This window comes from Salmo trutta, chromosome 5 (assembly GCF_901001165.1).
Source record: "Salmo trutta chromosome 5, fSalTru1.1, whole genome shotgun sequence".
NCBI lineage: Eukaryota > Metazoa > Chordata > Actinopteri > Salmoniformes > Salmonidae > Salmo > Salmo trutta.
This window is the reverse complement of record NC_042961.1, coordinates 28,244,494-28,269,119: the sequence shown is the minus strand read 5'-3', so window position 1 is coordinate 28,269,119 and position 24,626 is coordinate 28,244,494. Positions and strand designations below refer to the sequence as shown.

At 40.2% G+C, this 24,626-nt stretch overlaps 1 protein-coding gene across 1 annotated transcript; it reads right to left on the bottom strand.

The window, feature by feature from the left end:
* Positions 1-11,517: 11,517 nt before the first annotated feature.
* pdlim1 (PDZ and LIM domain 1 (elfin)) lies at positions 11,518-24,303 on the bottom strand. Its single transcript, XM_029753219.1, has 7 exons — positions 23,994-24,303; positions 22,789-22,940; positions 18,625-18,709; positions 17,727-17,914; positions 17,316-17,428; positions 16,705-16,819; positions 11,518-12,313 (listed from the first exon to the last, which is right to left on the bottom strand). Exons 1-7 carry the CDS (start codon positions 24,084-24,086, stop codon positions 12,127-12,129), a joined length of 933 nt encoding a protein of 310 aa, XP_029609079.1. The 5' UTR covers positions 24,087-24,303; the 3' UTR covers positions 11,518-12,126.
* Between the last annotated feature and the right edge of the window lie 323 nt (positions 24,304-24,626).

Genomic DNA, 24,626 nt, shown 5'->3' with positions numbered 1-24,626 from the left:
CCATTTAAGAAACGCTTTTGCTTTTTTTCTTGTTCCTCGTTAATGTGCCCTTTTTCTCTGTTGTTGCTCTACTGTTGACATCACGTTCATAGAATCAAGTGATTTTCTCTTCTGTGCCTGTACTAATTATGTTACACAGCTTTTTCCTGGAGTATTAAAGACTTGTTGGCCTGTTTTCATTTGCCCAATTGGTTTTGTTGAAAATCCAAATTCTCTGTTTGCGGCTTTGACCAGGCCATACTTTCTCAGGATGTTGCCTCTGAGGATTTTTGAAGCCACTTGTTTGTCCTTGGCACTGCGCATTTTTTAATACTGTTGCTTTAACTCTGCAATGGTGGAATTTCAAAACAATAAAATCCTTCTCAAGTTCTTCAGAGTTCCCTTCATTTGCTTTGTTCTCACATTGTAAACTCAGAGATAGATTTCACTTCTTCCTTCTCTTTTTTCTTCCATTATCTCTCCCTGTCTTTTTGAAGATATTACTGGTATCATATAGGATCTTATATTCAATATTCACCAATATTCTCTTTCTGAATAAGGCTTTCAAACGTTCACATCCTGAAAAGTCCAAAATGAATCATGGACTGCATGGAATCGTTCAGTTGTCCAATTGACTTTGTGGGGATGCTCACAGCACATCAACTATTACTATGGCTGGTGTTACTTTCAATTACAGGTAACTGCCCAAATAATGGAAACACTTGAGTAAATGAGGGATAGAAAGTATATTGAAAGCAGGTGTTCGCACACAGGTGTGGTTCCTGAATAATTAAGCAATTAACATCCCGTCATTCTTAGGGTCATGTATAAAAATGCTGGGCAGGCAATCATTTTGGCTACCATGGCTATGCCCCCATAGGATGACAATGCCCCCGTTCACTTGGCTGACAACTCAAACTGAATTCTTCTGTTGCTCTATCATTCGCTTCATACTTCAGTCTGAGACTGCCATCATTGAAGTCGTTTGTGGCGATGTCAAAATGCGGGGTGTTGTGCAAAACAAAGCAATCAGTGATTGTATCATATCTAACCAATCAGAGTATCAAAGCCAATGAAGAATTGTCAACCCGCTGCTTTACCCACATGTGTTCTGGCTTTGGTCCAACCCATTGGTTTCTGGGACCAATCAGAGTGGCTAGAATATTTTTCATTCTAGAAATCATCAGGATGTACGACTAACCTAACGTAGCAGGCTTAAAAGAAACACCTGAAACTACATCCCATACATACTGGTCATGAAAAGCACAACAACAAAACATTTGGGAGAGGTTCTCTTCTGCGCCATTCAATCCATCCAATAAATGTGAAGGAGGAGTTGAGATGGAGTGTCGCCTTGTTCATGTCCAAAAGCGGAAGTCACACGACTTTCCATTTCCCTTGAAAACTGGAACATCCAGTTGTTGGGGACTCGGCAGAGGTTATGGATGTACTCAGATCCAGACTCATAGAGAACAATAGTAATTACGTATTTTTGTAGGCACTAACTCCACTATGGTTTGTTGGACAAAGCCTATGGGGAAATGAATGGATAGTTTTTGTAGGGTTTTTTGATAAATGCAGACAATAAGGTCTGTGGTAGACACAGGCTTAGGACATCTTATATGTTTTGTTCTATGAGATAATCTTAATCAGCTAACGTCACTTGTTTTGTGAATTTTAAAGCATTTAGTAATGTTTTTAAATCACAGAAAGCACATAAAGGCTTCATAATTCATAAAGGCTGTGGAGATTTTAGTATGTAAATCTTGGTGGGCCAAATGTAAAACCATTTTTTTTAGATGCATGCCAGAAAAGCCACTACACAACACAACACTAAACAATACATGAAATCAATCAAATCAATTTGTATTTGTCACATGCGCCAAATACAACAGGTGTAGACCTTACAGTGAAATGCTTACTTACAAGCCCTTAACCAACAACGCAATGGTACAGAGTCAATGTGCGGGGGCACCGGTGTCGAGGCAAGTGAGGTAATATGCACATGTAGTTGCACTATAATGGTGGCAAACGGTGCCTACAAACTGTTAGGGCCTACATAAATCGGCCCCAACAGCTTTCTTTTCAGAACCATGTGATGAATCTTTACCACCGCTACACCTGGCTAACAGCTAACCCTTGTCTGGCAGTGAAACAGTTCATTCAGCCTCATTTACTGCCTTTTAAAAAACCATAGCTGATATAGCTGACCTGCTTACCTCAATTATTATTATTTTACATTGTTTGCAAACTGATATGTGACATGTATTAATGCCAAAATAACATGCAAAACAGGCAACAAAAAAAAAAAAGCATACACTGTATATACTGTATATATATTTTGCTAAACAGGTGGGGCTCAAAACAGGTGGGGCTCTGACCCACCTGCCCTGAATGACAGGTCACCGCTGCATAAAGGTCATGTTAACTGACATATTATCTCATAGAACAAAACATATAAGATCTCCTAAGCCTGTGTTAACATCAGAACTTATTTTGGGCGTTTATCCCAAAATCATATTATTTCCCCATGAATTTTCCACATAGCTGAATGAATGAATGGCTGAACGAACCAGAGGTAACAAATTTCTGTTTTTTTACGACTACAATCTGGCGGGCTCTATTGCAGAGAAGAAACTAACGTTCGTGGGCAAGGCGTAGCGTTCGCAAGGAATTTGAGTAGCCAGGCAACCCATCCACAGGACATGAGGGGTCACTGAATGGTTAGATAAGCGTGTGCCATGGCCGCAGCGTTTTCCACCACCAACAACAAAACACCAAATAATGGAATTTATCGTGGAAGAATAGTACTTTAAATCAGAGCTTCCAACTCTGAAGCATTGGCCATGAGACACACGCATTTGACCCTCCTTTCACGCTCTCTTTAATTTTTTATACTTTTTATACTATTCCCTGAATAGTAGGCCTATTGGTCTAATATAAGCATTTCAAGGACACAATACATGACCGTTCAATGTGTGCCATCCCAATGCAGGCTATCTGCCACTGCTCTGAGACGTTGACATCCTATTTGACCCATGATTAATGAGGGAGAACAATAATGCCACCTACTGGCCTTACCAACGCCATTACAGCAACTTGATCGTAAATAGTCTCCCATGACTGTGAACCAAGCCCAGCTCAATGTTAGAGATGAAGAGAAGTATAGGCTATTGATTCAACAATACATTCAACAATACATTTAATTACCTCACATATATTTTTATTTTCTTTCTGGTTATTTAATTTAGCCAGATTTGGTTACAAAAGCAACAAAAGTTGGTATTTGACAGTCATCGTTATTAAATCCTATTCACAGTGACCCTTACTCATGGTTGGATTATGTATTATTTTTAAGGACTGGTAGACCTATATACAGCTCAGTCTTTTTCATGCATGTCAAGCATAATCCATAAACATTCAGGTATAAATCAAATAGAGACTATTATTACAGCTCATTATTACAAAGGGTATATGATTAATTCCACTGTACCTAGTATAGGAATCCAATACTGACAGGTAAGAATAATGTTTATCGGATAAAAAATCCAAAACACTGTAATGGAACACTTTTGTTGTACAGAAAGACTAAGAAAATCGTTGTTTTATTCAAATTGTATGTTTTTGTCAATCGATGATGGACAAAAACACTTGATGAAATCACAAAGTTCATTATAATAATGATTGACGAACCTGTGCAGTTTTCTTGAGTATCGAGCGAGGTCGAGCAGCAATCGTCATACTGTGCAATTTGTGTTCCAAACCGCAGGGCCTTAAACCTGTACAAGAGGACAAAATAACTGTATTCATTAGACCCTGAGACCACAAGGCACATTGTTCAAGCACGAGTCTGTTTGCTATTCCTTTATAATTGGTGTATATTCTCATCAAAAGCTAAGGTATTGGAACACAATACATAGCATGTGAAAAGAAAACTCTAAAGCACATCAAAACCGAATTACTTCTTGCGATAAGTGTGCTCAGGGGTCATTCTGGTCAAGATACGCACACCTCTCCAAAAGCGCACGCGTCTCCAATGGCGCACCTACTACTTTCTAAAGGAGAGACATTGTTAGAATATACACAAAAGCTGTACATATGGCCTCCGGGCTGTAATTAAATGTTTTTTTAAGTTGTTTTTCTTTCTTAGAGATGTTTCCCTTTTTTCTTTGTATGCAGCCCTTTTCCGTGTCTGAACAAGAGGGGACAAATTCAATAGGTTCGCTGCTAGTTTGTAACAAATGGATGGCAACAATCTGGTCAGCGAGTTTTTAGACTTTGATTGCCCTCTCCAAAAGTCCTTCAAACAACAGCTTAAGACGAAAATAAAGCCCCACCTGGTACTTCTGTTTGCTAAAATAATAATACATAGATTTGGTTTAATAAATAATTACAACAGATTGTAAAGCGAAGTAGTAGAGGAAGTGTTAATCACGAGACTGGGGCAGGTATCACCTGCTCTAGAGCTAGCGTAGTTTATTGTTGAATATTGTTCCATCACTTTCGTACCTACTCTTTCCCGATATCTCCCATTTCCACAGCAACTGGGCTGTCTATGTTAGTCTAAATTTTGCATAACAAGCAAGACACTACACGACCACTAGCGAGGGGGGAGGGGGGGGGGGGGCAAGGGGGGGGCAGTGCCCCTGTGACAACAATTTTGGACCCCCTTGTGGCCCCCCTAAATGTGGACTATGAAATAATTTTTACATAACAAATTTTTGCTATCGTTCTTTTTTACATCCGTTATTAAACAGAAAATGCAAATAAATTGTTAAATGATTATGAACATGGTCGTTTGCCTGCTAATGCAGTGAAGAAAACGATATGACAACAATAACGTCTAATGTAACTGACCCCTCTAACAGTACAACTGGCCCCAGCTTGGCCCCCCCAGTTGAAATGGTCTAGAACCGCCACTGTACACGACACTGATAAAAATCAAGGGACAAGACTGACAGCTATAAACTCATCTGTCCATGGTATCCGAATATGGAATATGGATATTGTTTTTGCATGATTTGTAAAGCAGTAATATTTAGTTTACTTTGGACTTTTCGTGTCTTTTATAAGAGCAAGGCAACATCTCCTATCTGCTTGGCATATTTTTCCTTTTTATTGAAAGCATTTGGTTATCAGAGGGCTCCCAAAATACATATTTAGATAGAAGGTTAAGGGGTGCTTTTGTGTTCACTTATAGGCAATCTAAAATGTTAGCCTATAGGCCTACTGTTTGTTTTACAGGCGTACCACACGCTCTCTCGACATTATTCACAACATTTGGAACAATATATGTTGATAATGAAGATACAATTGAAGTATGTTTTCATTAAATGTTTTATTTAAAAAAAATTTAATGCGCTCTTGACTTCCTGGTGTTACTGGTTATTTTGGAGATGTCATAGCGCACAGAACCACTACCACGTCACAGCATACACGGAGCTTTTATGGACTAGACAAAGAGATAGACCCTTTGTCTTTTCACCACAGACCAAACGTTTCGCTACTTCATTAATTGTTTGTGAGGTGGGCCCCTGCGTAATGTCGCGCATCACAACACATGTTTCAAGCGCAATCTCCTTCAAAAAGTAAATATTAGAAAGCAAATGTGTGCATTAATCATTTGTATACCGTGTCATATGGATTTTTGTGGATGTGGATTTTTGCATTAATGGTAAGCGACAAATTGTTTAAAAAAAATATTCAAACTGCTAGAGGAAAGTTGTTATTTGTCACGGTTCAACTAAAGCGCCAAATAGTTTGGCGCATGGCCCCTAGAGAGTCTCCAAGCACTCCAATGTTCAAAAAATGAAGTGTTAATTATGTCTGAGATTTTGGGGGAATTATGTTCACTGTAATTTCGTGTATTTGAGAAAGGCTACATATTAACTATGAAACAAATCATTATTAATAATTCCCCATACATGTAGGCTCCCCATCTGTGTCTAATTTGATGGTGACATTTGAATAATAATTCTGATCTGAACTCACAGATGAAAACACCAAAAACGATGGCATTGCAGAGTGAATACTCTTATTTTGCTTCGGTTGTGTGTGTATGGGGGGGATGCCTATCATCAGGTTTTATCCAAGTGACGGAATAAAATATATACTAGAGCTTCTGTGTTGTTGTTATTTGCTACCACTTATGTAAAGGGTCAAGAATCGTGGCCACAGGACTTGTGCATTTCACCATTTGCCAATTTACACTGGGTGTAGATGGGTTGAAACGTACATCATTCACTGGTTTTAGATTCATTAAGAACCACCCGAAAACGTTGCTATATAGCTGTATGAACTGTTTTTAGACGTATTATTAGGGGATTGCTTATAAATCTCCAAGGAAAACAAATTAGGCCTTCGATTAGTAGGTCCACTCTAGTTACTTTAACCAACCAATAGACCTCGATTAGTAGGTCCACTCTAGTTACTTTAACCAACCAATAGACCTCGATTAGTAGGTCTACTCTAGTTACTTTAACCAACCAATAGAACTCGATTAGTAGGTCTACTCTAGTTACTTTAACCAACCAATAGACCTCGATTAGTAGGTCTACTCTAGTTACTTTAACCAACCAATAGAACTCGCCTCATGACAGCAAAATACGTTAATATTTTGCCAACTCATTTCCTCACTTATATTTGGATTTTGCATTTTATCATTCCACAATAAATAAAAATCACAAATAATTTCAGGACATAATAAAATATTTTTTACTGTATGGGGATCTCTTGAACCTCGATCAATAGAACGGAATTATGTCCAGGTATTGATTAATAATAAGACACAACTGCAATAAGTGACCGAAGAGAGCGCAGAGGGGCCAAAAATAGCTGCCTAAACACTGATTGGCCACTTGGCAGGTGCTGTTGATCCATTGCGCACTCCATACAGACAGTTAAGATAAAGGGTACATAAAATGGCAGAGGTGCGCATCAACTCTCCATTGTTCGCAGCACTTATATAGGCTACAGAGCCCTGGGAGACGTGAGACTAGCCGCCTGTCACCAATTAATGCAGCCAGGCAGTGCATCAACAAAGTGGAGCAAAAAGACTCGCGACTCCTTCCCACTCAACCCAAGCTGCATCGGTCATAGGTAAGTGATGTTGTGCATCAGAGCACACAGTCATTTTTCCTCCATGTATGTTTGTAAAGGGTATTTGGGATATTGTTCATGAAGACATCAATTTATTTTGGTAATCATTTAATGTAATCTCACTATTTTCATGATTTCTTCTCAATGCCATTGTCTAATTTTTATTTTGCAGAATGTCACCCACGTTGCTGTGCACCTCTGTTGAGCAGAGCGTAACCAAAGACGGAGTGATGGCTGACATAAATACTTCAGAGGTCAGTGTCAAGCCAGGAGAAGAATTCACTATGATCAGCATCAGCAATTACAGAAAAAAAACGACACATCATGGGGACAAATACACAAATCGAATGAAACCAAAAACGGGGTTAAAACTGCCCAAACAGAGAGAAAATCGTAGGACGAAGGCAAACGACAGGGAAAGGCATCGCATGCACAATCTCAACTCAGCATTGGATGTTCTGAGAAGCGTCCTTCCTGCTCTGCCCGACGATGCCCAACTGACCAAGATTGAAACGCTGCGCTTTGCGCACAATTACATTTGGTTACTGACTGAGACTTTGCGCATGGCTGACAGCTTCGGTCAAATTCCTGACTACCTTCAACAACACTACTTACCCGCATCCCAGGGTTGCAATGGGAGTCCAACAAGTGTGATCTCCCCTGAGTGGGACTCGACATCCACCTCATCCTCTTGGCACGGGAACTCAGCAGACACGTGGGTGGATTTCAACCACGGAGAACATAGGCAATCTTGGGATGAGTCAAACGGTTTTTACAAAGGAGGAATGAAACGCTTTTCCTTTTGCATTTTATCTCACAATCAGCAATGATCGATGAAAGACAATGGCATCGAATCAAACCAAAGCTTGATTTCATCTTTCGTTGTAATATTTAAATGTTGATTTCATTTAAACGATATGTTGATCAGCACGTACAATTTTCTTGTACTTAATGCATGTAATAATGCATGTAAGCGCCTAACTTTGGTATGTACCTTAGTAAGATCATTAAGAATGAGGTCAGAAGTAGCACTGTTTATATTTAAAACACGTATTGGTAGTACTGAAGTATTGATTTTATGCATATCATAAAATCGTAGTGAGTGGATCATAATGGTGAATGACTTGGGCATGCAAGCTTGGGTTGATGTCATAATGGTGATGATATCATCATTGCCATGGGGATAGAATACCCGTCACAATATTATCTGCTTCCATTGTGGTGTCATGTACATGCGTCATAATGCCACAGATAGTTATAAAAAAATCGTTCATAATACTTTTGGTACAAACCTCTATTGTTCTACAAAACAGAAAGTTGTCGAAGGTAAAAAGGTGTGCGTCCCATAACAACTGCATATCTCATGACCCCATGGTAAACTGCCCTGTTTCTCCCAACTCCTAAACTAACCCTTAAATCCTTTCAAACAAAGCAAGGTTTCTTATTAATATAATAATCACAATACTCTGAAGTTGAGAATAGTAGCAGCATATCCAGAGACCAAAAATAGAAAACACCACATGTTTTATTTGCAGTAGGGCTTATTAAGTTGTAGTTTCTCTGGTGATTGACTGTCAGTCCTCAGTCCTCATAAATGCATTGAATGAAATTAATTATGTCAAACTGGGCTTTCGACATACCTGTGGCCCTGTATGGGGCAGAGTAATGCTGTGCCCTTTGTGTACCTTCCTCACAGGGCGACTACATACAGCACGCTTGACTCTGCATGCTTTCGTCACACGCAGTGGTATAAAGTACTTAAGTAAAAATACTTAATAGTATTACTTAAGTAGTTTGAGGTATCTGTACTTTACCATTTCTGTTTTTGACAACTTTTACTTTTACTCCACTACATTCCTAAAGAAAATATTGTACTTTTTACTCCATACATTTTCCCCTGACACCCAAAAGTACTCGTTACATTTTGAACGCTTAGCAGGACAGGAAAATGGTTAAATCCATGCACTTGTCACGAGAACATCTCTCTTCATCCCTACTACTTCTGATCTGGCGGACTAACTAAACACACATGCTTCATTTGTAAATTACGTCTGAGTATTGGAATGTGCCTCTGGCTATCCGTAAATATATATTTTGTTAAACAAGAAAATCGTGTTGTCTGGTTTGATTATTATAAGGAATGTGGAATTTAGACTTTTAGTTTTGATACACTCCAGGGCTCCGACCCGCACACCTCAAGTTAGAGCGTGTTCACCTGCAGTCTCAAGTAGATGCAAGTTGTGTAATGACGGACTCCCACATGCTGTTTTCTATCTTGAAGTGTTATGCGTCCCTCAAACATAACGTGCATCTTCTTGAAACGGCAGGTGAACATGCTCTAACTGAGGAGTGCGGGTTGGACCCCTGGAGTGCGTCCGAGCGCCCTGATTGGTTGAAACAGAGAGGTGATTGACAGGTCTGAAAGCCAGTCGGGATAAGAGGCCTGGCATTTTTTTTTTACAACGATCATTTTAATAGTAGTTAATGGTAGGCTTTGCAATTGAGCTGACTGCGAATAACTAGCAAACAACATCATCTTGGAAGACATACTTGTGTGATGAACAGATTACAGTAATACCACTTGAACAAGGTCTCTCATGCAAACATACTACTTTTGGCATTAGCACATACATACATTTAAAAAAAAAACTCAACTAAATACCTATAATCCACAGAAAATAGCGAAACTGATTATGGCTTGTGTCTTCCACGTATGTAGCTGAGCCCATCTGCAGACGTGCACACATCCAGGTGTGACATCATGAAGATAGACCTGAAAGACAAATGAGTTCTTAGTGGCATGACACGTAGAATGAGGCAAACTGAATATTGTGTCGGGTATAACTGATATTACCCAAATAAAAACAAACCAAAACAGATACACATTTTTGATTTGCAGGAAGTGGGAATGGCATTTTATCTAATTTCCAAAGATTTACCGCCTGTACATGTTGTTTACCGTAAACCACTTAACTGTTGGTTAATCTCCTACAATTTTCAGATTTTCTTAAACTCAAAATAAGCACGTCCTGCCATTGGCCACTTTATATTCCGCTGTGTTTTTGTGTTGGGAATGTTTCAGTATTCCCTGGGATACTGTTCTGTCACAATGCATATGATGTAGGCCTACGCATTTGTAGGACAATTTGGAAACTGTAGAACCTCTACATTACCCATAATGCTAATTGACTAAACATTCTAAATTACCATGACAATTAGGCTATGCATCACAATAGTAACTATAGTTCTTTGGCGAAAGTGGGTCTTCTATAATGTAAGGGAGGCAGTAACTGCAACCAAATGATTTTACTGTGTCCAGTCACACACATACTTATGGTCACACACGGTGGACCCTTGAGTAGCCTTACAATTATTTACATTATCCCAATTTTATTTGCAACCAAATTATTCGTCGGTGCACATTAAACATTCACTCATATGGTGACATTTTAGGCAAATTGACAGTTGAGTACAATAACCAAAACAATTCAAATACATGATGTTGAGAACAACATGGGGGGGGGGGGGGGTATTGAGTTGAAGACTGGTTGTATTCCTTAAAACAAAATTGTATTGAATCCAATTCATCAGATCCAATGTTTTATTGCCCGTAGGGCAGGGTGTCACTTGTCATTTGTAATACTGTATAACATCAAACATAATAGCTGGTCTCATGAAAGGTGGTAATGCTTGAAACTAGAAAGACTACTCGGCGAGAGCGTAGATTAAAGACATAGAGCAGCAGGGTCACTAAGTGACCAGTGGTCACCACTAGCATCCAGCTCTCCACTCTGCTGGTCACCATGCAAAACAGCAGGTGGTGCCCCAAACCAGAATAACATGAAGTAGACACGGCGCCTGACCAGCAGAGTGACAGGGATGAAAATGGTCAATTACTGTACAGTACTTTACGGGCGTTAAAACAAAGTTGATGTTTGAAGCATGTATGGGCCTACTTACCAGGGCAGTGCCATCTCCTGCTGGGTCCAAAGGGCAGGTAGCCCCAGGGGTGGGAAGACTCCCACCCATCCATCCAGGAGAAGCGCAATCTCATTCTAAACGCCTCTAATGAGCTCCCTGGCCTAGAGGTCCTGGAGGGGCTCCAAGTGTCTCCTCGCTACCCTGCTCACAGTGCCAACCCCTGGTGCCCCAAGACAAGAAGTCTCTCTTGGTCTCCATGGGCCCTCAACTTCTCCTCGATCAGACTCTTACCGCCATCCTTTCTGGTCATCCAATTCATCTTCTTGTCTCCGTCCTCAATGGTCTTCCTTTTGCTCTTTGGGTGCCTGAAGAGGCTACAGCAAGACATGTTGCTCCGTTGCATGTTGAAACAACGCCGAGCGCACTTTTACCAATACTGAAAGACAGCCGCGAAGAACGTTAATCGTCCTTAAAAACCCAACCTTTATGCAGATAACTTGATGAACTAAACAAAGAAACATGGTTTGAGAAAACATTTATTAAGTCATAATAATTATATTGACAAGAGTAATTTGGAACACCAATACAGCATTTTTACGACGAAAAGATGGAGCTCCGCAATCATTTTGGAAGAGTTTTTGTTTATGAACATCCACCCAGAAGCAGGGCCACTAGTAGCCTGGATCTAACCACCATGATAAAGTCAAACCCAAGTAAAGTAGCTATTGCCTGTCCCTTGACTATCTGTGGTCAAAGCATATTTGTGAAAGATTTATGGTAAAAACAGAAACCCAAAACATTAGTCTGCCGATTAAAAATACAAATGTTTTGGATTCCTCTTAGAGATTGGTTGAACCCAGACTACACCATGTAAGCAACCAATTCATAGCCTTCTTTGGTTCCTAAATGTATACGCATAATGTGCAAAATTATCATTTGACGAATAGCAAACCTTGATTGAAGCGTAACATGTCGTGCCTGGTAGTAACATTATCCAGGCATAAAACAATATACCATTTTACAGTCTAGAATGTGACATCTTTAAAACCGCTGGAATGTCTTGGGGATGGTTTTCATAGAGTCTTGGAGACACTAATGTGGTCATGTGCAGTGTTCAACGAGACAGCTCTACTTGGGGAAGACTGTGACCACGTCATAGCCTTCGGGTGGAGTCACTCGCTCGCGTGCATGTTTCTCGCAGTAGATCTGGTCCTCCACGAAGAAATGTCCCTTCTGTTTCAGGTTGACGTCACAATTGGAGCAGGTGTAGCACTCGGGGTGACGAAACTTGTCCCGCAACTTGACAACCATCCCTCTGAGTTTGGGAAAGAAGAAATCACAAACTAAAAAGGTTAGGTAAAATAAATCAAATCTGTAAAACTTCCTATGAAAACCACTCTTCATAATGCATTATTCGCCCAGTTATAATGCATTACGTAGATATTTATGAGCACCTCTTAGCACCTAACATTCATAAAGCATTATGAGCAGGCAGCATACTATCCCATGTAGCAAAGTCTTACAATGCCCAAAATAAAAAGCTCATTGGGAATTTGTGTCATGAGGGGGTTCTACAATCATGTTTGGTGTGCAAGACAGAGTTACACATGTTAGAGGGTGCGCAGGGGAATTTGAATATACCCCTTGACAAGAACATAATATTTCCTAATGAGCTTTGCACATAAGGCATAATAACTCATTTTACAGGCTTTGTCATAATGCTCTATGAATGTCATAGGCTTTAATAACTGCTTATAAACATCTATGTAGCGACTTATAATGTATAGAGCATAAGGAGATAACATTTCATACCCTCTTTATAACGTACATCTAAATTGTTAGATAAATTGTCTAAAATACATTCTAAAAACAGAACCATTTCTGCCTTTGTAGGAAGATAAAGTATAAGTAAAACTGCAAGTGTCCCTAGAAGCATAATTATTTTTTTTTGCAAAAAATAGTAAGACAATTATAAACTGAGATGTAGGTTTTCCACACACACACACACACACACACACCTCTAACACTGTTCCATCTTCTCTCATCATGATAGACAAAACACCTCATCTTGCTACCCAATCCACTGTGGAGATCACGCTGTTGGTATGTCCAAGCACACTTAGAGCATCTCTTAAAAATGGGCAACTCCACCACTTTTTCTCCAGGACAATACCAGTGTCTACATATGCCACAGGAGGTTGGTGCCACCTTAATTGGGGAGGACAGGCTTGTGTTAATGGCTGGAGCGGAATGGTATCAAATAAGTCAAACACATGCGTTTCCAATTCCAGTCGCTCCATTCCAGCCATTATTATGAGCCGTCCTCCTCTGACATATGCGAATATGGCGTATTTGTACGTTTTGTAGGGGGGAAAAAAAATGTAGTTAAAAAAAGTTATACCCGATGAAATCAAAAGTTTAAACATTTTAAAAACAGTGATTTTCAAACAGATTTGCGGTGACAGAAAACACCCTCCCTCTTGCTAGAAACTCGTTGCAGATTTTCTTACTTTTAATCCTACCCTGTGATGTCACATAGAAGCCTTTTTCAGGACCTTATCTTTTCAACCACAGATAATAGGGAAAATAGCCTAAATAATGAAAAAAGCAAATTCAAGACATATTGACAATTTATTTTACTAAATGTAAAAAAAACGAATGATATTTCATGCTGAAACCCTCATTAAAACACAAATGGTATTCACTAAGTTTGTTTATATTTAGGCTAATGTTTTACAGCTTTGTCATTCAATTTTACATGTGATAAAGGCCACACAGAGGGCCAGAGATAATTACTATGGAACGCCGTTTGGGTCTTTGCGTGTCAAAAGTATGTCAAATAACACTATTTGACGTGTCAAATAAGCTTGTTGCCCAATCAGGACGCGAATATGACTGCACGTCACAATAATGTAACACGTTCATTAATTTGACAGTTATTACACATTGATTACACTATCACTTGTCGGTCATATGTCACAACGATACGCATGCTATGATGCTTCTAAAGGTGCCTATGCCGCGCGAACGCAGACACACTTCCCCAAGCTTTAGAGACAGCGCTGGTCGTAAAAAAGCTAGCTAGCTGATGGATGCAAACAATGTCATTTTGCTATGTTTTTGGGGAAGAACAATCTGTTTCAGTAGCTATAGTTAGCTAGCTAAGTGTCATCTAAAAACACCCCTAACTTATAAGACAGTTCTTGTTTGATTAATGGTCGGACCCACCTATGTGAAGCTAGCCACAATAAAGATTAGCCACAATAGTGGAATTTGCGCTTCGCCTTCAAAATAAAAGGTCTCTCAATGAAAGTCAATACAAATAGTGGAATCATGCCATAATGGAATCGATCACGAGGTTGGAATGTCCTTAAATTCAACAAAAAGACAATTTGTTCATTTGACAAAAAATCTGCTGAAATCACACTGGATGCATTAGATCAGTGGTCACCAACCTTTTCTGAGTCAAGATCACGTTGAGTCAAAATGCAAGCTGAGATCTACCGCTCTGGTTTTTTTATTAACATGACTTAAAAAATGTAAGTCTATGCAACATTAACCAATTAAAAACAGTACTGTAGCAATGAGGTTTGAGCAGTAAGCTATAGGCCCAATACATTATCACTGCATACTGGCTTTGCTTGAATTTACCTGCCAACGCATCAAAATTTGATCACACCGGTAATAGATCCATTGTGGTATTACTTGTGAGGCACAGCTGAGTGAGCAAACATTTAAATAATTCGCTTTTTATTTTACTGGGCTGATGGTGCTTGCATCTGACGTCTCAGTGGAGGGAGAGAGCAGTAGACTGAGGGTCCGTCTCTCAACATCCCTCCGCTCTCCCTTTCCTCCACTGACACTGACCAAAAAGGGACACACCGTCTTCCAGCTGATGTCGAAACTCGAGTCGTACCGCATTATTCTGTTACTCCTATGAACAGAGAAAGTGAAATATTCCTTGATATTAAAAAAGACCCAAGCCGCTAATAATAACAACAATGCCTATAGATACACTTTCCGACTCATTACTGCTGCACTTCTTGTTGTAGCACTGAGTGGAAATAGGAAGAACGCGCATTTTGTGGCTTATAAAAGTGTTGAATACAAAGTGTTGACAGTGCTGAGTAAGAACTTAAACAGCAGCTCTTTGTTGTATTCGTTGACTCTCTCTCTAGTCATGGTTTTAAACATTTTGAAATCTCAAAGCATCAATATTGCCGTAGCTTTCTTCTATGCCTGCTACGTTACTGCAGACTCGGTCATCTGAGCAATCTGATTGGCCAGCGGTAGCCTAGTGCACTTGATTTCCTCTCCAGGCCTACCGGGAAGGCAGAGTTTGTACCTTCAGACACATGAAATGGCAACAGTTTGCGCAGGGCAGCTGAATTGGCTGCACCTACAAACAACAGCCCGAGACGAATACAAAAAAATAGGAACACAAGGCTTTATCGTAGTTTTTTTTTTTTTACAGAAATGTTTGGCGATCGACTAGAAATGCCTTGGAGATCGACAAGTCGATCGATCGCGATCGACCGGTTGGTGACCACCGTATTAAACTTTAGAATTGCATTGGGGGCATACTTACTTCACTGTAAAGCCTTACCTATGGATTGTGGATCAATTACATGGGGTATCGGTCTACTCAGTGACACCCAGAGAACATTAGCGTCATAGCTCTTATTGCGGGACTCTGAAACCACGTGTTGTACCAGTCAACCTACTATGTGTATTGAACACGATTCCAGAGGAAAAAAACAATACAACGTGGATGTTTTGGAGCCTGATAACTGAGGGTTTGGGAGGGAAAAAAGCACTTGGGTACTGAGTAGGCTAATGCCTAATGATTGGGGATCAATTAAATGGGGTAAGGCTGTACAGTGCAATATGAACGTCAATACGCTGACTGGAGAGGTGATTTCCCACAGCCAAAGTCCCACAATAAGAGCTACAACGCTAATATTTCCTCAAACTCTTTTAAAATCTTATTTCACACATCAGTGTTATTTGACGTGTATCGTTTTTGACACGCAAAGACCAAAACGGCGTTCCATAAAATTACAGACAACCGTTCGTACAACACGTCGATCATGCCGTTCGTACAACACGTCGATCATGCCGTTCGTACAACACGTCGATCATGCCGTTCGTACAACACGTCGAAGTTTGTAGACAAAGACATCTGATCATCGGCGAGGGAGGGGAAAGCGGCAGTGCAGGGAGCAGCAGCGAGGTAAATAAATGTGTGCGTGAAGTAGAGAATCCCATAAATGCGCAGAAGGTAAGATTGTTTAGCTATGGAAGAGGAATCCAGAGAATTCAGGCACCTTTTCATTTTTGGATGCTTGTCATGTTAATGGTAGGTCATGTGCAAAACACCAGAAAAAAAATAAAATATATATATATATATATATATATATATATGATCTGTTCATCCAGATTGAGGTCGCATATCGTAACTGTATCAGGATTGAGAACCACATAAATGCGGAATACATCAGAACTCAAAAGATCAGATTCGATGTGTTTTTTGCTGTTGATACCTATAGTATTTTTTTCCAGAATGTATCAAATATGCCATCGTAATTGGTCTGCCTGTGTTAACATAGCCTATGAGACTGGGCCTGTATTCATAATCAGAGTAGGTGTGGATCTCCTCATCAAATCACCGTCACAACTGTTTGAATAATCATATGCTGTACTTACACAATCCCTGATCCACATTTGTCACAGATTGGTAACTTGTTTGCATTTCCCACTGTTGAGACCATTTTTGCGGCGGGTGCTTTCACACTCCTAAACCCAGAGGGCTTATCAGGATCTGCAATCAAGAGGAGACATCCCATCGTGGTTTGTTAAGCCACTTACCAATTGCCATTAAATATTTGGAAAACCTTGTAAAATATAGCAAAGGCTCTTCGTGTCACACAGAGATAAAATACATTGTGTCACCAGTCTGTTACCAACTACAGAATCAAAATGATCATTTAAACACTTCTTAGCTGAACCAAATCTATTCAAAAACAATTGGCAATAACATAATGTTAAAAACTACAAACATGACAAAGTTATAACCCAGTTCGATAATGCGAAACATAAGTGCTAGTGTCAAAACAGGCACTAATTTATCAGTCTCTAAATGTTGCAACATCATTGCAACGGTGGCAATTTATGCAGGGTTATAATCCAACCCAAATGGATACGCAATCCATGTGATGCAACCCAAAATGGTTGCGTTACAAACCCATGTTGAAGTAAACGCCACATTGCTTAAAACACCACATAAATATCAACTGCATACATGTGTGAATAAATACCTGACTCCAGAATCTCCTGCAGCACCTTGAATGAAGCGGACTGTCGAGGAGGCTCATCAGCCTCTTGGTTTTCCTGCAGCATTTTGTAGACCTCCGAGTCTGCCACTGTTGGGCTGCAAAACAAATGAACACACTTCAAATCAATGCCAGTTTACATACAATGAGTCGTATAGTACAAAGGCGAGGTCAAATCGAGCACAAACAAATGATAGGGCCTCAAAACATTGCTATGTTTCTTTGGGGCACAGCTGAGGTCGAGTTTGACATGTAACAAACACATACTGTAAGCATTTAACAAGTGACAACGCAGTACATTCTGCTCTAGTAAGACATCGTAAATTGAAGAATGATACCCAGCGAGTAACATTAGATGCAATGACATTATTGCAACCAGCTGGGATAGATCCTTACATGTTGCTGGGCTCGTTAGCAGCAGTGGCAATGGTTTTCACGTCATCCACGGCCGTGTTAAAGTCCTTGATGTTCTCGGAGGAGTACAGACCGGCGGGGTTGTTGTACTGATTGGTTACCACCTTGGGGCCAAACCCAGCGAATGGCAGGGCGCTCCTGTTGTGGGCGGAACCTATGGGTTTCACCTCCTGCAAGGTGGGTGTAGCCAGCGATAAAGTAATGAGTACTGGACAAAAATCTGTTATATTACAAATATAAATACTTTCAATGCCATCTCTCACACATGCCTTGATAGAAACAGTATGACAGTTACTTGACTAATATGTGGATTGAGGTAAAGAATAGCATAGTCAAAAGGTTATTTCGGTACGTCCTTCATAATAACAGGTAAACACAGGGCCGACTAAGACAAAATACAGTGACGTGCAAAGCATTAAAAGCTCAAGTGAAAAAATAAAATAAATGCGCAAAACATTATTTTCTATGTATTCTGCGACCAAAATGCACTATGCTCGTGACACATCCCTGAAAGCTGTGGAGGACTGACAAATCACACGCTTCCTACATTAATTCACACTTTGGCCTCAATTTCCCATTCACTAGGCAGGAACTGAGTCTTACGTCAGAGCTTGGCTGATAAAACCATGGTCTCCTAGGAGATCTCCTGTTGGGAAGTAAACAACGACCTCATCGTTTGCAGTATCAAAACCCAAGCCTTTGTTTGTGCAGTGGGGATGTGAAAGATTGCAGATACCGGACCATTTCCTATCTGTGAGTAAGGGATTTTCCAGTTAATACGCCATGACAGAGCAGGGACATACCTCGAAGTCACCTTATGAATGCCTCATTTCCTAATATCTTTGGTCTGAGCGAAGTAGGATATAAAAGACAGACACACCTGCGGCTCAGATGCAAGATTCATCTTGTAAGGGTTGGTCTTTCCATCCTCAGAAGAGAGCGGTGACCAGATTTTAGTTTCTGATCTAAAAAGAGTCAAAGACAATACACAAACTTTCAATAAAAAAATAAAAAAATATTCAGACATGCAATAAACATGAAATTCCCAAAAGAGAATACAAAGATGTACAGAGCAGGCCTCGAACCTGTTGATTGGACAACAACCATTTCTAAAGAACATATTTTATAGGGGTAATCTGCAGTTCAAAACAAAGCGACACCCCACCACCATTTTGGTAAAAAGCTAAAAGGGATGGGTTGGAGAAATGTAGCCAGTCTTAAATTAATATACAGAGCTATCAATGTCCAACATTAAACCATATTTTGAGAGATTATACATACACAAAATTACATAATTTACAAACAAAGTAAAACAAGCTTCTATTTTGTGTTCTGGGGTGGTTAGACAGTAGATCTAATCTCATGGAGGCACTTATAAAAGTTATATTCTTCAAGAATCAATGGCTATATATATATATCTCATTAACTGAAAAAGTATGAAGAAAACACAGATTGCCCCTTTAAGGAAAGCACCACTCACATCAAGTGTCCTGCCCAAGTTGGTACATCAACACACACATAGTTCCACCTCCGAAGAATGACATGGCCTATCTTTGACTTCGCAACCATTGGTAGGCAGGCTGCTGGCAGGCTTTGGCCATTGGTAGGAAAGTCAAGTCAGCCCGTGCTCATGGTTGTCACAGGGAAGTGAATTGACAGGCTACAATGACTTTGCTCATGATCATGCACGCCGCAATTGACATGTAACTAACTATACAGCGCATTCGGAAAGTATTCAGACCCCTTGACTTTTCCCACATTATTACAAACTTATTCTAAAATTAATTTAACTGTTATACTCAATCTACACACAATACCCCATAACGACAAAGCAAAAACAGGTTTTTAGAAATGTTTGCAACTAATAAAAATAACTGAAATAACACCAGTCTCTTCAATGCCTTCGGAAAGAATTCAGACCCCTTGACTTATTCCACATTTTGTTATGTTAGAACCTTCTAAAATTGATTTAAAAAATGTTTCCCTCATATCTACAAACAATATCCCATAGTGACAAAGCAAAAACTGGTTTTAGAAAAATAAAGTTAAATATACATAAGTATTCAGACCCTTTAATCAGTACTTTGTTGAAGCGCCTTTGGCAGCAATTACAGCCTCAAGTCTTTGTGGGTATGACGCTACAAGCTTGGCACTCCTGTATTTGGGGAGTTTCTCCCATTCTTCTCTGCAGATCCTCTCAAGCTCTGTCAGGTTGAATGGGGTGTGCCACTGCACAGCTATTTTCAGGTCTCTCCAGAGATGTTCGATCGAGTCCGGGCTCTGGCTGGGCCACTCAAGAACATTCAGAGACTTGTCTTGATTCAGGCCAAAGAGTTGAATTTATTTTATTTCACCAGGTAGGCCAGTTGAGAACAAGTTCTCATTTACAACTGCGACCTGGCCAAGAAAAAGCAAAGCAGTGCAACAAAAACAACAGTTACACATAAATGTACAGTCAATAACAATAGAAAAGAAAGATTTTTCAATTTATGTACAGCGATCCTGGTTTCGTCAGACTTGAGAATCTTGTTTCTCATGGTGTGAGAGTCCTTCAGGTGCCGTTTGGCAAACTGCAAGCGTGTCGTCATGTGCTTTTTACTGAGGAGCGGCTTCCGTCAGGCCACTCGACCATAAAGTCCTGATTGGTGAATGCTGCAGAGATGGGAGAACCTTCCAGAAGGACAACCATCTCCACAGAGGAACTCTGGAGCTCTGTCAGAGTGACCAGCGGGTTCTTGGTTACCTCCCTGACTAAGGCCCTTCTTGGGTAACGTAACAAAATTCTGAAAAAGTCAATGGGTCTGAATACTTTCCAAATGCACTGTATGTACACACACAGAAGTTTGGGGTCACTTGGAAAACATGGACATTTCTATGAAAACATACATGAGTTGCAAAATGAATAGGAAATATAGTCAAGACATTAACAAGGTTAAAAATAATGATTTTTAATAGAAATAAGTGTCCATCAAACTTTACTTTTGTCAAAGAATCCTCCATTTGCAGCAATTACAGCCTTGCAGACCTTTGGCATTCTAGTTGTCAATTTGTTGAGGTAATCTGAAGAGATTTAACCCCATGCTTCCTGAAGCACCTCCCACAAGTTGGATTGGCTTGAGGGGCACTTCTTACGTACCATACGCTCAAGCTGCTCCCACAACAGCTCAAGAGGGTTGAGATCCGGTGACTGTGCTGGCCACTCCATTATAGACAGAATACCAGCTGACTGATTCTTCCCAAAATAGTTCTTGCATAGTTTGGACCTGTGCTTTGGGTCATTATCCTGTTGTAGGAGGAAATTGGCTCCAATTACACGCCGTCCATAGGGTATGGCATTGCGTTGCAAAATGGAGTGAGAGCCTTCCTTCTTCAAGGTCCCCTTTACCCTGTACAAATCTCCCACTTTACCATTGCCAAAGTACCCCCAGACCATAACATTGCCTCCACCATGCTTGACAGATAGCGTCAAGCACTCCTCCAGCATCTTTTCATTTTTTCTGTGTCTCACGAAAGTTCTTCTTTGTGATCCGAACACCTCAAACTTAGATGTCTGTCCAACACTTTTTTCCGATCTTCCTCTGTCCAGTGTCTGTTCTTTTGCCCATCTTATCTTTTTATTGGCCCATCTGAGATATGGCTTTTTCTTTGCAACTCTGCCTAGAAGGCCAGCATCCCGGAGTCGCCTCTTCACTGTTGACATTGAGACTGGTGTTTTGCGGGTACTATTTAATGAAGCTGTCTGTTGAGGACTTGTGAGGTGTCTGTTTCTCAAACTAAACACTAATGTACTTGTCCTTTTGCTCAAATGTGCACCTGGGCCTCCCAGTCTTTCTAATCTGGTTAGGGCCAGTTTGCGCTGTTCTGTGAAGGGAGTAGTACACAGCGTTGTATGAGATCTTCAGTTTCTTGGCAATTTCTCGCATGGAATAGCCTTCATTTCTCAGAACAAGACTAGACTGATGAGCTCCAGAAGAAAATTATTTGTTTCTGGCCATTTTGAGCCTGTAATCAAACCCACAAATGCTGATGATCCAGTTTTCAGCTGTGCTAACATTTGCAAAAGGGTTTTCTAATGATCAATTAGCCTTTTAAGATGATTAACTTGGATTAGCTAACACAACGTGCCATTGGAACACAGGAGTGATGGTTGCTGATAATGGGCCTCTGTACACCTACGTAGATATTCCATAAAAAAACTGCAGTTCCAGCTACAATAGTCATTTACAACATTAACAATGTCTACACTGTATTTCTGATCAATTGGATATTATTTTAATGGATTTTGTTGTTGCTTTTCTTTCAAAAACAAGGACATTTCTAAGTGACCCCAAACTTTTTAACGGTAGTGTATATACACACAGACACGCTTTTTTTTTCTTCTTTTAATACTGACTAGTTAAAAAATAAGTGAATATTGACAAATTAACCAATGGATTATGGTGATTTTCAGGAGGGAAAAAAGCTGAGGTGCAAAAATATTTTAATTTGCTCCATGGCTCAGGCGGCCAAGTGGACACGCGGCAGTTTGGCTCATCTCTGTCACGAAGAGGAATAACTTTTCAGCTGTTTCTGATTAATAAACAATGCCATGCTGGTGTGTGGTAACATTCAAATAAAACCCAGCCCTAAAACAAAACGTAGGCTGAAAAGAATTTGTATGTCGTATCACAGGAAGAGACACCACATTCACATGGTTTTACACGAAGTGGGCAGTTCGGATTTATCACTTCAAGCTCAAATATGTCCTACTTTGACTAAAACAATGAGTTAAATTGTTGTGCAACATCAAGCGTAAGCTCTGGCCATCGTCTTTCAGCTCAGAAAAGTGAATTTCTACTGGTGTGGGTGTTTAACCTCAGACAAACAAATCCAAGGTCCTTGCCCCCCCCCTCACCATTTGAACCATACAATTTAGTATCCCTTACATATAACCACATCAGGTGTCAGAGATACTCTACTTTTGTGCATATTTGCTGAATTGTTCCATGACTCAGTGCTTTTTGAACCCATCCGAGTCCATGGAAAACTGCAACTCCCTCCCTACCTGTCGATAGAGAGGATCATTTCCTCTAGGCAGCCCTTGATCTTGTTCTGTGCCTGCAGGTGAGTCATGCTCTCAGTGGGCTCTCCATCAATGGCCAGGATCTGATCACCGACACTCAGATTGGCCTGGGCAGCCTTACTGCCAGGAGTGATCTGAAATATTCAATACATCAACATATTCAACTTTCTTATCACATTTGGGACCGAGTAATCTGGGGATTCTTCTATGACATTTCAGGAGGACAAGGATCCTTTGGCTAAACTCTTGAGTGTCCCATGGCAGGTTGTTATGTGGTAAATATGGGTGCAGTCTCAGTTGACAGAAAGGATTAGTAAACACTAGAAAAGTATGATGGTGACTAAGGATTGAAAGGGAGGTCTTAGAGAAATGTAACAAATAACAAGAATCAGCTTCAAACACACTCAACAATATAGTTTGTCGTCAAAGAGTGCATGGCAGTCATTCATTCAGTTACATCTACAACACTTCAAAAGGTTCATTTGCACCGAAACCCTCAATACACCTTGCCCGTTTTTCCTCAATATGTACTTCTGGGAAAATGTTGGAGGGCTAAACATTGTGGGCAAATGTTAGGTTGGTGAAGACAGAGTGAAGTTCAGTGCCCCACCTAAGACAATGTAGGTGAAACACTGTCTCAAGGGATGTGGTCTTGCATACCCACCACAAAATGTGCTGTACTGTAGGCCCATGTCTGAGAAAATAACACTATATAATTGGTTGTTAATGCTCTCTAGATAAACTAAAACAACAACGCATAGACCTATACAGACTTGGATGGATGTATTGGCCAAACAATGGACGATTATCATCTAGAACTAGACTAGGCCAATTCATGGACGAATTTAACAGTAGCACATGGTAGCACACTTTGCACAACACAAACGGTGAAGCTAGTTTCTCTTAAAAAGGCTGTTTAGAGTCAATTACGTTTTATTGAAGGGTCATCTGGCATAATGACCCGAAAAGTCACTTTCTCCTGACCCTCAAATGGAAATAGATTATTGGTGAGGTAATGAAAATATTGTTCTTTATAGTAGCGAGAACGTGCGCTTCCCCTCGTGCCTCACTGAAAAGGTGTGTTCGAGTCAGCAAGTGAACGTTCCGCCACCGGACAAGGCCAGATGCGGTTACATTGTAAAAAATAAGATTATAAAAAGTGACAGACTCTCTGAAACAACACTTACCCGCGAGATAGTCAAGGGTTGTTCAAAATCCTTCCCACCAACTAGACGGAATCCCCAAGGTCCAGGACCTTGCACGACAACTCGTAGAGGCATAGCCTACTTCCAAATGTACCGAATCCGAGTTTAAAAAAGTATAATTCTTAGATGGCCTGTGTTTGTCCTGACAAATATGACATGTGTGAACAAACTTCGATGAGGCTATTGTGTAGCTAGAAGCAAAGGGGCGGTTCCCGTGGCAAAGCAGAGCGAATAGTTTTAGATGTTTTCACTCTGATAAGATCGATTTCCTATGTTAGTTCAAGGATGTACCGTTACGTCACCATATTATATGCAAGCTTACCATTTATGGAAGACCCATTTCCCAGGATGTGGAATGTGCCGCTCCCAAACTTTGAATTCCTGCCATTTGCTCCATAAAGTAGGCTACAGCCGACAAAACTGAATCGTCCCATTGTGTGTGTATTTTTTAATATGCATTGCAAAACGAATGGTAAATAATAACAATGTGACAACAATTCTATTATAGGAGTTAGATAGGAGACAAGCAAATTAATGTAGGGCCTTCACAGCCAACCTGGTGTCATAGAATTTCGTATTATTCTGTATGAAAATTCGATACGCTCCTTATGATAT

Excerpts from the sequence above, each read along its gene's own strand:
- pdlim1 (XM_029753219.1), bottom strand. The coding sequence starts at position 24,086 with ATGCCTCTACGAGTTGTCGTGCAAGGTCCTGGACCTTGGGGATTCCGT. Across the intron at positions 17,915-18,624 it reads ATCTTGCATCTGAGCCGCAG|GAGGTGAAACCCATAGGTTC; the intron begins GTGTGTCTGTCT and ends CCCACCTTGCAG. Across the intron at positions 16,820-17,315 it reads GCAGGAGATTCTGGAGTCAG|ATCCTGATAAGCCCTCTGGG; the intron begins GTATTTATTCAC and ends TCTTGATTGCAG.